The sequence below is a fragment of the Hippopotamus amphibius genome, chromosome 13 (assembly GCF_030028045.1).
Source record: "Hippopotamus amphibius kiboko isolate mHipAmp2 chromosome 13, mHipAmp2.hap2, whole genome shotgun sequence".
Lineage (NCBI taxonomy): Eukaryota > Metazoa > Chordata > Mammalia > Artiodactyla > Hippopotamidae > Hippopotamus > Hippopotamus amphibius.
Genome location: NC_080198.1, coordinates 50,697,811 through 50,711,778, shown reverse-complemented (window position 1 = coordinate 50,711,778; position 13,968 = coordinate 50,697,811). Strand labels below are relative to the sequence as shown.

At 37.5% G+C, this 13,968-nt stretch overlaps 1 protein-coding gene across 8 annotated transcripts in view; it reads left to right on the top strand.

Moving 5' to 3' along the window:
- The window catches only part of FBXL2 (F-box and leucine rich repeat protein 2), a 90,500-nt gene that overhangs the window by 11,197 nt on the left and 65,335 nt on the right, over positions 1 to 13,968 (top strand). For all 8 annotated transcript variants that reach the window (XR_009048675.1, XR_009048674.1, XR_009048676.1 and 5 more), the window contains one exon: positions 5,529 to 5,590. Coding sequence is in view for 5 of the 8 variants with exons in the window: in XM_057704462.1 (XP_057560445.1) it covers positions 5,529 to 5,590 (62 nt within the window). In the remaining 3 variants the exon portion in view is untranslated. The remainder of the gene's footprint in view (positions 1 to 5,528; positions 5,591 to 13,968) is intronic.

The window sequence follows — 13,968 nt, the reverse complement described above, 5'->3', positions numbered from 1 at the left end:
AGTTTATCAATTTTGTTTATCTTTGCAAAGAACCAGCTTTTAGTTTCATTGATCTTTTCTATTTTTTTAGTCTCTATTCCATTTATTTCTTCTCTTATATTTATGATTTCTTTCCTTCTACTAACTCTGGATTTTGTTCTTTCTCTAGTTCCTTTTGGTGTTAAGTTTAGGTTGTTTGAGATTTTTCTTGTTTCCTGAGATAAGCTTGTATTGCTCTAGACTTTCCTCTTAGAACTGCTTTTGCTTCTTCCCATAGGTTTTGGATCACTGTGTTTACATTTTTATTTGTATCTAGATATTTTTAATTTTCTCTTTGATTTCTTTAATGATCCATTGGTGATTTAGTAGCATATTGTTTAGCCTCTATATGTCTATATGTTTGTGTTATTGTGTGGTTTTTCTTTTTTTTTTTTTACTTGTTGATTTCTAGTCTCATAGTGTTGTGGTTGGAAAAAATATTTGATATTATTTCAGTGTTCTTAAATTTACTGAGACTTGTTTTGAGGCCTAACATGTGATCTGTGTTGGAGAATGTTCCACGTGCACTTGAAAAGAATGTGTATTCTGCTGCTTCTTGATGGAATGCTCTTTATGTATCAATTAAGTCTATCTCATCTAATGTGTTATTTAAGGCCAGTGTTTCCTTATTGATTTTCTATCTGGATGATCTGTTCATTGATATAAGTGGGATGTTAAAGTCCCCTACTGTTATTATGTTACTGTTGATTTCTCCTTTTATGTCTGTTAATATTTGCCATATATGTTGAGGTGCTCCTATGTTGGGTGCATATGTATTTACAATTGTTCTGTCTTCTTCTTGGATTGATCCCTTGATCATTATGTAGTGTCCTTCTTTGTCTTTGTAGCAGTGTTTATTTTAAAGTCTTGTTTTGTCTAATAAAAGTATTGCTATTCTGGCTTTTTTAAAAAAAATATTTATTGGCTGAATTGGGTCTTCGTTGCTGTGTGTGGAGAGCGGGGGCTACTCTTCATTGCGGTGCATGGCCTTCTTGTTGCAGAGCATGGGCTCTAGATGTGCAGGCTTCAGTAGTTGTGGCAGGAGGCTTCAGTAGTTGTGGCAGGAGGCCTCAGTAGTTATGGCTTGTGGGCTCTAGAGTGAGGCTCAGTAGTTGTGGCACTTGGGCTTAGTTGCTTCATGGCATGTGGGATCTTCCTGGACCAGGGCTCAAACCCTGTCCCCTGCATTGGCAGGCGGATTCTTAACCACTGTGCCACCAGGAAAGCCCTCTGGATTTCCATTTGCATGGAATACCTTTTCCTTCCCCTCACTTTCAGTCTTTTGTGTCTTTAGATTGGAAGTGAGTCTCTTGTAGGCAGCATATGTACAGGTCTTGTTTTTGTATCCATTCAGTCATGCTATGTCTTTTGATTGGAACATATAATCTATTTACATTTAAGGTAATTATTGGTATGTATGTTCTTATTGCCATTTTGTTAATTGTTCAGGGATTGTTTTGTTTTGTCTTTTTCTTCTTTTGTTCTCTTGTGATTTTATTATTTTTAATGTTATATTTGGATTCCTTTTTCTTTTTGTGTGTGTGTCTATTTTTAAATTTTGATTTGTGACTACCATGAGATTTTTATACAGTAGTTTATATGTATGTGATTGTTTAAGTTGCTGATATCTTACTCTCAAATGCATTTTAACAACCCTGTCTTTGTACTCTTCTCCCCTCACGATTACTGTTTTTTATATCGTATCTTTCATGTAATTGTTTTCTGTATCCCTTAACTGCTTAAGTGATTTTGATATAGACAACTTTACTGCTTTTGTCTTTTAACCTTCCTGTGCACTTTGTGCATGGATGACCTTTAGTGAATGTTTGCCTTTACTGATGAGCTTTTTCATTTCGTAATTTTCATGGTTCTAGTTGTGGCCTTTTCTTTTTTCACCTGGAGAAGTTCCTTTAATATTTGTTGTAAGGTGGTTTGATGGTGCTGACCTCTTTTAGCTTTTGCTTGTTTGTAAAGCTTTTGATTTTTCTATCAAAGCTGAATGAGAGCCTTGCTGGGTAGAGTATTCTTGGTTGTAGGTTGTAGGTTGTAGGTTTTTCCCTTTCATCATTTAAAATACATCATGCCACTCTCTTCTAGCCTGCAAAGTTTCTGCTGAATAATCAGCTAATAGCCTTATGGGAGTTCCCTTGGATGTTATTTGTTGCTTTTCCTTTGCTGCTTTTAAGATTCTCTCTTTATCTTTAATTTTTTGTCATTTTAATTACAGTGTGTCTTGGTGTGTTTCTCGTTGGGTTAATCCTGTATGGAACTCACTGCCCTTCCTGGACTTGGATGACTTTCACAGGTTAGGGAAGTTTTCACCTGTTATTCCTTCAGATATGCTCTCAGCTCCTCTTTAGCTCTCTTCTTCTTCTGGGACCCCATGCTGTGAATATCAGTACACTAGATGTTGTCCCAAAGGTCTCTTAAACTGTCTTCATTTCTTATTAGTCTTTTTCCTTTTATTTATTTCCTTTTATTTATTTAGTGGTGATTTCTACTACTCTGTCTCTCAGCTTGCTGACCCATTTTCTGTATCATTTAGTCCACTGTTGATTCCTTGTAGTGTATTTTTCATTTCAGTTATTGTATTCTTTATTCCTCTCTTTTCTTTAATGTCTTCTCTTTTGTTAAAAAATTTTAACTTCTTGCTCTGTGTATCCATTCTTCTCCTGAGTGCTTTGATCATCTTTACCATCATTACCCTGAACTCTTTCTTGGATAGATTGTCTATCTCCGCTTCACTGAGTTCTTCTTCTGGGGTTTTATCTTGTTCCTTCATTTGGAGTATGTTCTTCTGTCACCTCATTTTGCCTAAGTTGCTGTTTTTATTTTTGTGTATCTGGTAGGTTAATACGTTTCCTGACCTTGAAGAAGTGTTCTTCTGTAGGAGATGTCCTATGTGTCCTAGCAGTGCACTTCCGTGTCATCACCAAGCTATATGCTGTAGTGAATCCCCCTATGAGGGCTGCAGAGTTCCTTCTGTTGTGGCAGGCTGACTATGTGGACGTTCTGGTAGGCTTGGTTGGCCCCTACTCTGGTTGGTTGCCAGGTGGTACTTTGTGCAGAGGCTGTGGTATACTGGTTGGCGGAGCCTCATCACGAGGCAGCTGATTGCAGTACTCCAGGGGGCCCTGGGGCTAGTCCTGGCTCACTGGTAGGTGGAATCAGGGTCCAGAAAACTTTGGGGGCTGTTGCAGCTACTGGTGGGGGAAGCCAGGTCTTGGGGTTAATGCCAGACTACTAGCAGTCAGAGTCAGGTTCTGGAGTCTGGCTCTAGTGCCCAGGGATCACAGAGCTGGTGTCAGACAACAGGTGTTTGTGTGTGGGGTGTTTCCTGACACAGTTGGGTGTGGGGTCCAGGGTGTCGGGAAGCGTGTGTTGGCCTGCTAGTGGGAAGGGTTGGGCCTAGCTGATCCCAGGGTCGGGTCTGGCCTGCTGCAGGTAGGCTGGGTCTGCATGCTGTAGGATTGTGGCTTTCTTGTGTCTGGTGTCTGCCCCCTGGGGGGGGTGAGGCTCATCCAATGGCTAGAGCAGCCTTCTTGGAGGGCAGGGCTGGTGCCTGCCCATTGATGGGGAAGCTGAGTCTTGGCCCTCTGGTGGGCAGGGCTATGTTCAGAGGCAGCGGTGGTCTCAGGAAGTTTTACACAGCCTGTCTGCTGATAGGTGGGGCTGTGTCCCCATCCAGTTAGTTGCTTTGCCTGAGGCATCCAAGCACTGGTGCCTACATGCTGTTGGATGGGCCAGGTCTTGGTGCTAATGAGCATGGGAAGGTTCTACCATGGTGCCCACCAGCACCAGTGTCCACGCAATAGAAGGAACTCCCAAGAATGGCTGCTGCCACTGTCTGTGTCCCCAGGATGAGCCACAGCCCGCGTGCCCCCCCCCTCCCACCTCTCAAGGAGACTCTCCAAGATCAGTAGGTAGGTCTGGCCCAGGCTCCTATCAAATTACTGCTTTTGGCCTGGGTTCTAGAACATGTCACATCTTGTGTGTGCACCTTTTAAGAGCCAAGTCTCTATTTCTCTCAGTCCTTTGAGACTCCCAAAATGAGCCCTGCTGACCTTCAAAGCCAAATGCTCTGGGGGCTTGTCTTCTTGGTGTTTGATTCCTGGGCTGCAGAACCCAATGTGGGGCTTAGAACTGTCGCTCCTGTGGGAGAACCTCTGCAATATAATTATTCTCCAGTTTGTGGGTTGCCCAACACGTGATATGGGATATGATTATATTGAGAGTCTACCCCTCCTACCCATCTGGTTGTGGTTCCTTCTTAATGCCTTTAATTGTAGATCTTTTTCTGGTAGATTCTAGTCTTTTTCATCAATGGTTGTTCTGCAAATAGTTGTGATTTTGGTGTGCTCGTGAGAGGAGGTGAGCTCAGGGTCTTTCTACTCTGCCATCTTGGCCAGTCTGTCCCCTTCTCTGTCAGTTTTTTCTTTTCAAAGAAACAACTCTTACTTTCATTGACCTTTGTAAAGTACTGTTTTTTTACACACAGTATTCGGTGTGAAATAACAAATTATGAGACATAAAGAGAAACAAAGAAGTGTGACCCATGGTCAGGAGAGGAGCTAAGAGCGTTCAGTGATGGTCCAGATGTTGAATAATTGAAATAGATGAACAGTTAGAAAATTTTAGCAGGAAGATGGAAGACGAAAAAAAGACTGAACTGGGAATGCTAGAAGTGAAAGTATGATATCAGAAATTAAGTATTCATTTGATAGGCCTAATAGCAGACTGAACAGAGTTGGCAAACCCCAAACAGAGTAAGTACAAAGCTGCTAACTTAATAGTGTTAGATTTACTAGAGATTTAATAGTGTTACGTTATTAACTTAACATTGTTATATCTTCCGTTCATGAATGTGGAATGTGTTTCAATTTATTTGTCTTCTTTAATTTCTCACAACAGTTTAGTATAAGTTTTCAATATTTGATATCATGCACTTCTTTAGTTAAATGTATTCCTAAGTATTTTTTGTGCTATTACAAATGAGATTGTTAATTTCATTTTCAGATTGTTCACTGATAATGTATGGAAATACAATTTATTTTTATATAAATATATTGTGTATTTGTATATTGTATCTTGCAACCTTGCTGAATTTCTTGATTAGTTCTAATAGTTTTTTTGTGCCTATTTTTAGACTTTTCAATATACAAGACCATGTCATCTGTAAATATAAATTGTTTTATTTCTTCCTTTCCAATCAGCATGCCTTTTATTTATTTTCCTTGCTTTTTAGCCTTGGCTAGAACCTCTAATACAATGTAGTATAGAAATGGCTGTGTGTTAACTCTTCTCTAAATGTTTGCCGTTTTTATTAAATGATGATAGGGTATAAACTATTTTTATAGCAAGCTGTATCGAAGAATAGTGACTTCATGAAATTAGTATCATCATAATTGTGGGACAGTGATTGGGGCTGCTTTGATCTACAAAACGTGTAACTTTTTTTTTTTTGATTGATTGAGAAATATTTTAATAACGTCCCATTTTTTTCCCTTTAGGTTTTCTCAAATAATGATGAAGGCCTTATTAACAAAAAGTTACCCAAAGAACTTCTTTTGAGGTAAGCATAGATAAACTTTAGATAAAGATTTCAGGTATGATTCAGTCATCAAGTTCCAAGACAGTCTTCTTTCTCACTATGAGTCCATAGCATAGAAAAACAGACAGAATTAGCCTAACTGACTTTTTGTTTTTGTTTTATAGAATGCTGTTCAGCTTGTTGTTAAATTTTACTTGGTCTAATCCAGAATGTACTAAGTATGTACGTAGCATTGGTCTGGATTCTTTTTGTAATGTGGTAAGTATTGTAATAATCTTCAGTAGGTGCCACTTGTTTGGGTATCAGTAGATTATCTCAATGTAGTCAGTAACACAAGGAGAGTATTAAGGTTGTGAGCTCCTGAAGTCATAGACATTTAGATGTTTTCCGATAAATTGGTTTTAAAATAATTATACTATATATCCTTACTGAGCACTTAAGATATCGTGAGACCAAATATTGATGTTTGTATTCATTTTATGAGAATTTTGTGCTAAGTGGCAGTACTATAGAACAGGCTTTTTGTGCTTTATTTTTAGCATTACTGAATATACAGTTAATGGTATTTTCCTTGTCATTTTGCCAAGTAAAGCTATCAACCGACATTTGTTGAACCTGAGGCACTGTAGTTTCCTTTAGTACTCTGCAAGCATCAAGGAAATCTTATTTAATTTTTATTTAATTTTGAGTGTTATATTTTAATTGTTCACAATTAATACATGTATACATGCTAATCTTTGAATGGCATTTCCCAAACTCTTTTCATATCGCTGTTTCACAAAACAAATTAAAAAACAGGTTTTGTGATCAAGTAAGTATGGGAAACACTGGTTTAACAAAACCAACTTCTTTACTACATGACCTCTCAGAGCCCTAATAGGTGAATATGCATGGTGATGCTCCCAGGTGAATAGTTGTGGCATTTCAAACTTACTGACCGTGGAACCCTTTTAATATTCTCTGGAAAATTTTTTGGGAAATGCTGACATACAATAAGAGATTGGCCAGCTGACTCCATTCCCTGGCTGTGCTAAATCTCAGTTTAACTTTTAGGGGAGAAGTATGAATGTATGTTTTGTTTACATGTTGGAGTCCATCACAGAGTTGCTCTATAAATGCCACCTCAGTGTGTTAGACTTTTGTTCTTGAGTCAGGAGTTGGGGTGAAGACTTAGCGTCTTTGTGGTGTTGATCACACTTTAGGGGCTTCAGGGTGGCATTTCATTAGTCATCAGGTGCTGTTTGACACTGTTGCCATGAGCTCATTCTACTCAGTTAATAAAAAAGAAAATTAATTCATGGCAGGATCATATGAAAAATACAGCAATTATGTTTTATTTCAACTAAATAAATATTTGTTTAGCTAAGAGAGAATATTCTTTGGCATTTTAGACCATTTTAAAGTTAAGAAAGTAGTAGTAACAAGGAAGGAATGATATGTTTATCATATAAACCCACAAGGTCTTGATCAAGCACTGTGAGCTGTTAGAACCAGCATGGTTAGGGTGGGCTGGCTGTTACTATGCAGCTGTAGGGGTGCCATCCACAACAGGCCACAGAGCGAGGGGTGTTTCCCAGAATTGTGCAATGTGTCGTTCTTGGCCTGAGCACTTTTCTAGCACAGACATCAAACCGTAATGTGAATGTCATTTTTACCCTGGGGACTCATAACCAGCTTCAGGCTGACCCACATTAGTCATTCAGCACTGGAGTGTGATTAAACTCCACCCTTCTCCTAAATACAGCTGCTGTTTGTGACTCAAGGCTGCTCACTTAATATTTTTGTCTTTTGGAAGGGTGAGCTTTTACACTGTACTCAGCCACGATACTGTTTCTACCTATTGACCAGAAAAGGGGTGCGGGGGGGGCATTGGAATCATATCACGTTCTGTGCTAGCATGATTTCTGAACTGCTCTTTAAGAAATTTTAGTTCTTTTAAAGATCCATAATTGACCCAGCTTTCAAAAATCCTGGAGTTATAGTTTTTGAATTATGCTAAGGCTCACACATAGATCATTTTAAAAAAAGAATTGTCATTTGAGAGCCAATGTTCATAACATATCTATTCATAAATTTGCATTCCCACTTCTGTTCTTATTTGGGAGCCTGTAAAGGGTATTTAAATTTTAAAGTACTGCCACAACAGGGCTCTCTGACTCTTCAGTCTCAAAACTAACTGTAGCCAAATTTTAATTTTTGTTGCCCTTTAAATCATTTCTGCCATTTTACTCTCAGACTTTCTATTCTCAATAGTAGTAGCTCTCCCCTTTCCCGGCTTCCCAAAATTTTGAAGAAGGGTTTGAGCCAGGTTACCAAAACAGACATCTTCATTATCCGTTCATTCCACAACAGAGTGAGTGAGTGCTACAAAGGCCCCACCTCGTGGAGCTTAAGTGTTGATTGGTTTTGCTAAGATAAATGATGTCTTTGTCCTTTGAGTCTGTCTTATGCTTACATTTTCACTTCTTGTGGACTTCCCTGTGACAGAGCGGGCTGTTGTTCCTGTTCTTGTTGCATTTCTGTGTACTTGCAATCTTACTTCATCCATGGGAGTGAGTTCCTTGACTTTATGATAATCTTATTTGCTTGCAGCCAAGGTCATTTTCTCTTTTGCCATTTTTTACCATGGCTGTTACCACCCTCTCAAATTCTTTACCAGCTTCCATTACTGATCATATCAAGTGAAGCCTCAGCTTACCCTCTGGAACAAGGGTTAACAAGCATAATGTGGAACTATGTGCTTTTCATCTCTTTATGTCACTTTGAATCCACTCAGAAAAATCTGTGAGGTTTTTTTTTCACCTGATCATCTTCTTGCTAGTTTTAAGACTACCCAATATTATTAATTCACAGATCCCTTCTGCTACCCATTTTTAGTTTGTTGCTTAACAAGCTTTTATAATTTTGCTTTTTCTATCCAGCTTTCACTTATAAATTAAAGATATTCGAGTTTTCCCTCTCTACCCTTCCCTCTCATGCAGTTCAACACAATCACAGCTTGTAGTTTTACTGTTCCTGGGGGGGTTAGTTATATAATGCATATAACAGTGGGAATATGTAGTTTGTTGTAATTTCTATATCCATTAGTGAGTTGAGTTTTCCTTGCGTGTATTTGTCCTCATTGTTACTGTCTGTATTTATTACTTTTGGAGCCAAACTTGCTTGAGATTTTCAGCTCTCTCCATTTACTAGTTGTGTGACCTTAAAGTAACGTCACTTTCTGGGCCATAATTTCCCATGTCTGTAATAGTAATAGTTCTAATCTTAGGGGATTGTTGCTGGCTCTGAGTACCTGGCGTTTAATAAATGTTATCTCTTATTAATATCAATTTTGGATGTCTGAATACTTAATAAATGCTGTTGACAGTGCAGTTGGTTTTAATACAAACAACTGATAAAAGCAAGCTGTCCTGAAATTGATCTTAACATATGCTACTGCTAATAGTCTCAATAAAAAACCTGATTATTAAGTAAGTTAATGTAGCTCAATGCTTCGTTTCATCAACTCGCACTAATTCAATCTCAATAGAAATTGCATACTACCATCTGACGTTAAACTGACAGCTACTGGAGCTTGAGCAGAGTAGTGGTGATATTATGAAAACTGATAATTATTTTGTGTTATAAAAAAGGCATCTCTTGGAAGGAACCATTCCTCTTTTGAGAAAAGTCTTATGTGAGCAAATATTAGCCCACAACTCAGATTATAAATTTTAATGTTAATTTGACCTTAAGTTTTTACTTCTGTTATGGTTGCTTTCAGATGTTAGTGATGAAATGAAAATACATGTAAACAGCTTCACAGGAGTAGGGAGTGCTACATGCAGTAAATATTTTAAAAGATTCTGAGAAGATACAGCTCTTGTTAGTAATAAATAATGATGAAAGAAACCTCTTATTAGACATGTTTTTAAAAACTGAATCACCATTATCTATGTAATTTTCTTTCCTTTTAAAATGTTTGTTGCTGGCAGTCCAGTGGTTAAGACTCTGCACTTCCAATGCAAGGGAACCCGTTTCCAATGAGAGCTCGATCCCTGGTTGTGGAACCAAGATTTCGCATGCCGTGCGGCACAGCCAAAATTTTAAAAAAATTATGTGGATCCATGACAAAATTAAGTCCAGATCATGTTGGCTTGATGGAAGGTTTGATTGCCTCAAACAGGAGTGTTGAGCCTAATAATTTTGGGCAAATGGAATCAACTGCATCATTATATATAATTTGGCAGTTTTACTAGTTTGCTGGGAAAATTATAAAATGACTAGCACATAAATTTTCAAATATCCCTTTTCTAAAATTTATAAGCCAGTTCCATGAGTGCAAATAATTGTGGTTTTGTTGCAATCATTAAGTTACAGCCCAGTGCCTATGTGTAATCGTAGGACCTTGGAGAGCAGTGCAGTAAAGGGCTCTTTCCTGTTTGGGGCATTACTGAGTGGGTGTTCTTGCCTGCTGGTTGGTTGCAGCACTCCGTGGACTTTTTCAAGGACTGGTACCTACACCTCGTAATGCCTGTGATGCCTTATATATATTCCAAGGCAGTCTAACAGGTAAGAAGCTCTTTCAGGGTTACATACTGCAAATTCAGGTTTAACCATCTATGCAGATTTTTCTTTTTGTTAAAGAGGTTTTTTTGATTTGTTCATTTTTATTTATTTTTATTTTATTTCTTTACCTTGCATGAGGCAATATAGGACTGAATTAATGTGTGTTGAAATCAGATGCAGAAGCTTAAAGGCCTTTCCTCTGTATACTCTTATGTTCTATTTTAGGGTTTGCATCTAAGTCCAAATCATGGCAGCAGCAAATTTTCCCTAGTCTAGGTTAGGGTTATGCTTATACATTAAAATTCTGATGATGCCTTTGGAGTTTTAAATTTGCATTGAGGTGGCATGAAACACCAGTAGAGCTCCACAGATAGGAAGGCTAGAACTAGTAAAGCTCTACTCCAGAGCTTTATCCATGGAAAGGTATCTTAGAGACTTGTTCATTTAAAAGCTGCAAATTCAGTAGTTAAAACAGAAAATATTGGCAGATTTGATTCTATGAATAGTAAAATATGGCAAAATATACCATCCCAAAGATAAACAGCATAGCGGTAGGTGAAATGATTCGAATACACATTATAAGCAAATGCTATCTTCTTCAACACATACACACACACACACACACACACACACACACACACACACACTCTTAAAAATTATTAAGAATGAGGTGGATTAGCTCTTAGAAAAAGTTTGAAGAGGGTCTGAACAAAGGAAGAAATACAAATGGCCAATAAATGTATAAAATTCCACTCTCTACGAGTGGAATTGCTGGGGGTCATAGGCTATCCAAATATTTAACTTCATATAGTAATGTTTGTTTTTCCAAAGTGGTCTTATCAATTTGCATTCATGTGAACAATGGATAAGAGACTCAGTTGAGTTGTTCCTTTCCAGAATTTAGTGTCTTTACTTGTCTTAAGTATAGAATAGCATCTCATTGTGCTCTTGATTTGAATTTCCCTGAATTGTAGTAATGTTGGCCAGCTATTTGTGTGTTTGTCAGTCACTTGTATTTCCTCTTCCATGAGATGCTTGTATATATTTTTTGCTTATTGGGTTGTTTCTTGTTGGTTTGTAAGAGTTGTTTTCTTTTCCTTTCTTGTTATACTACTGTATTGTCTACGTTTTTTCATCCAATTTTTTCAAATAGTGTCTCAATTTAGTAATCCTTATAAAAGAGAAAAATTTGGGGTTTTAATGATTGAAACAAATATTTTAGTCACTATTATTATTACTGCAATTTTCTCTTTTTTAATTTCTTTTTTATCTTACTAATTTTGCTTCTCTCCTGCTTAAAACCTTTCCTGTTGCCTTTAGTGTAAAGTCCACGTGAATTGTTATGACTTACTGTCCCAGAATTGTCCACTTATTATCTCTTACTCTCTCTCATCTCTCACTCTTTTCCAGCTTCCTTGTAAACTCTGGCAACTCTGATTTACTTCCAGTCCCTGAAAATGTCATTCTCTAATTTGTTCTCTCCCATGTTCATTCTGCCTCTTGGAAGTGCCAATCTTTTTCTTTTTGATTGAAGTCGAGTTGAATTACAATGTTGTGTTAATTACCGCTCTACGGCAGCGTGATGCAGTTATACATATATGTACATTCTTTTTCATATTCTTTTCCATTGGTTTATCACAGGATATTGGATATAGTTCCCTGTGCTGTACAGTAGGACCTTGCTGTTTATCCATTCTATATGTAACAGTTAGCGTCTGCTAACCCCAAACTCCCAATCCAACCCTTTCCCACCCCTCTCCCCCTTGGCAACCACAAGTCTGTTCTCTATGTCGCTGATTCTGCTTCTGTTTCATAGATAGGTTCCTTTGGGTCATATTTTAGATTCCACATATGTGATATCATATGGTATTTGTTTTTCTCCTTCTGACTTCACTTGGTATGATAATCTCTAGTTGCATCCATGTTGTTGCAAATGGCGTAATTTCAGTTTTTATGGCTGAGTAGTAATCCATTGCATATATATACCACATCTTCTTTATCCATTCATCTGTTGATAGGCATTTAGGTTGTTTCCATGTCTTAACTATTGTGAATAGTGCTGCTGTGAACATAGGGGTGCATGTATCTTTTTGAATTATAGTTTTGTCTGGATATATGCCCAGGAGTGGGATTGCTGGATCATATGGTAATTCTAGTTTTAGTTCTCTGAGGAACTTTCATACTGTTTTCCACAGTGGCTGCACCAACTTACATTCCCACCAACAGTGTAAGAGGGTTCCTTTTTCTCCACACCCCTCCAGCGTTTGTTATTTGTAGAGAAAGTGCCAGTCTTTTGCTCACCCCTTCTTTCACCTAGTTCAGCCTAAGGCTTTCCCTAAGTTCAAGGCCATGTTCTCTCCCTCTTGAATGTGTATATAGGCTCCTTAAGAAACATTTTATAATTTCTTGTGTTTGTCCTGGATTTTATGTTGCATAACACAGTAAATCTAATCTTTTTTTAAAAATCGAGATTATATATATATATAAAATTGACATAGGTGTGTAATATAACGATTTGAAATTTGTGCGTGCTGCACAGTGATCATCACAAGTCTAGTTAACATCTGTCACCATACATAGTTACAAAACTTTTTCTTGTGTTGAGGACTTTTAAGATTTACTCTCTTAGCAACTTTTAAATATGCAATATAGTATTATTACCTGTAATCACCATGCTGTATATTACATCCCCATAACGTTTATTTTATAACTGGAATTGTACCTTTTGACTCCTTTCACCCATTTTGCTCACCCCCACCCCCCACCTCTGGCAGCCACAAATGTGTTCTCTGTATCTATGAGCTCAGTTTTCGTTTTTTACTTAGATTCCACTATAAGTGGGATCATGTATTTGTCTTTCTCTGTGTGACTTATTTCACTTATCATAATACCCTCAAGGTCCATCTGTGTTGTTACAAATGGCCAGATTTCATTCTTTTTTATGGCTGAATAATTTTCATATATATATATATATATATCTTACATTGTTTAATCTGTTCATGCATTGATAGACACTTAGGTTGCTTCCATATCCTGGCTATTGTAAATAATGCTGCAGTGAACATGGTAGTGTGTATATCTTTTGGGTTATGTTTTCATTTTCTTCAGGTAGATACCCAGAAGTGGAATTTCTGGATCATATGATAGTTCTATTTTTAAATTTTTGAGCAACTGCCATACTGTTTTCCATAGTGGCTGCACCAATTTACATTCCCACTAATAGTGCCCAAGTGTTCCTTTTTCTCCACATCCTTGCCAGTACTTATTTCTTGTCTTTTTGATAATAGCCGTTCCTGTAGGTGAGAAGTGATATCTCACTGAGATTTTGATTTGCATTTCTCTGATGACTAGTGTCGTTGAGCACTTCTGCGTGTACCCCTTGGTCATTTGTGTGTCGTCTTTGGAAAAATGTCTATTTAGAGCCTCTGCCCATTTTTTAATTAAATTGTTTTGCTGTTGAGTTGTATGAGTTCTTTACATATTTTGAATATTAACTCCTTACCAGATATATGGTTTGCAGATATTTTCTCCCAGTCAGTAGGCTGCCTTTTCAATTTATGATGGTTTCCTTTGCTATGCAGAAGCTTTTTAGTCTGATGTAGTCCCACTTGTGTATTTTTGCTTTTGTTACCTTTGCTTTCGGTGTCAAATCCAAAAAATCATCTCTAAGACTTAAGTCAAAAAGCTTACTGCCTATGTTTTCTCCTATGAGTTTTATAGTGTCAGGTCTTACATTCAAGTCTTTCATCCATTTTAAGTTAATTTTTGTGGTTTTAAGACAGGTGTCCAGTTTCATTCTTTTGCATACAGCTGTCCAGTTTTCCCAGCACCGTTTGCTGAAGAGAATGCTC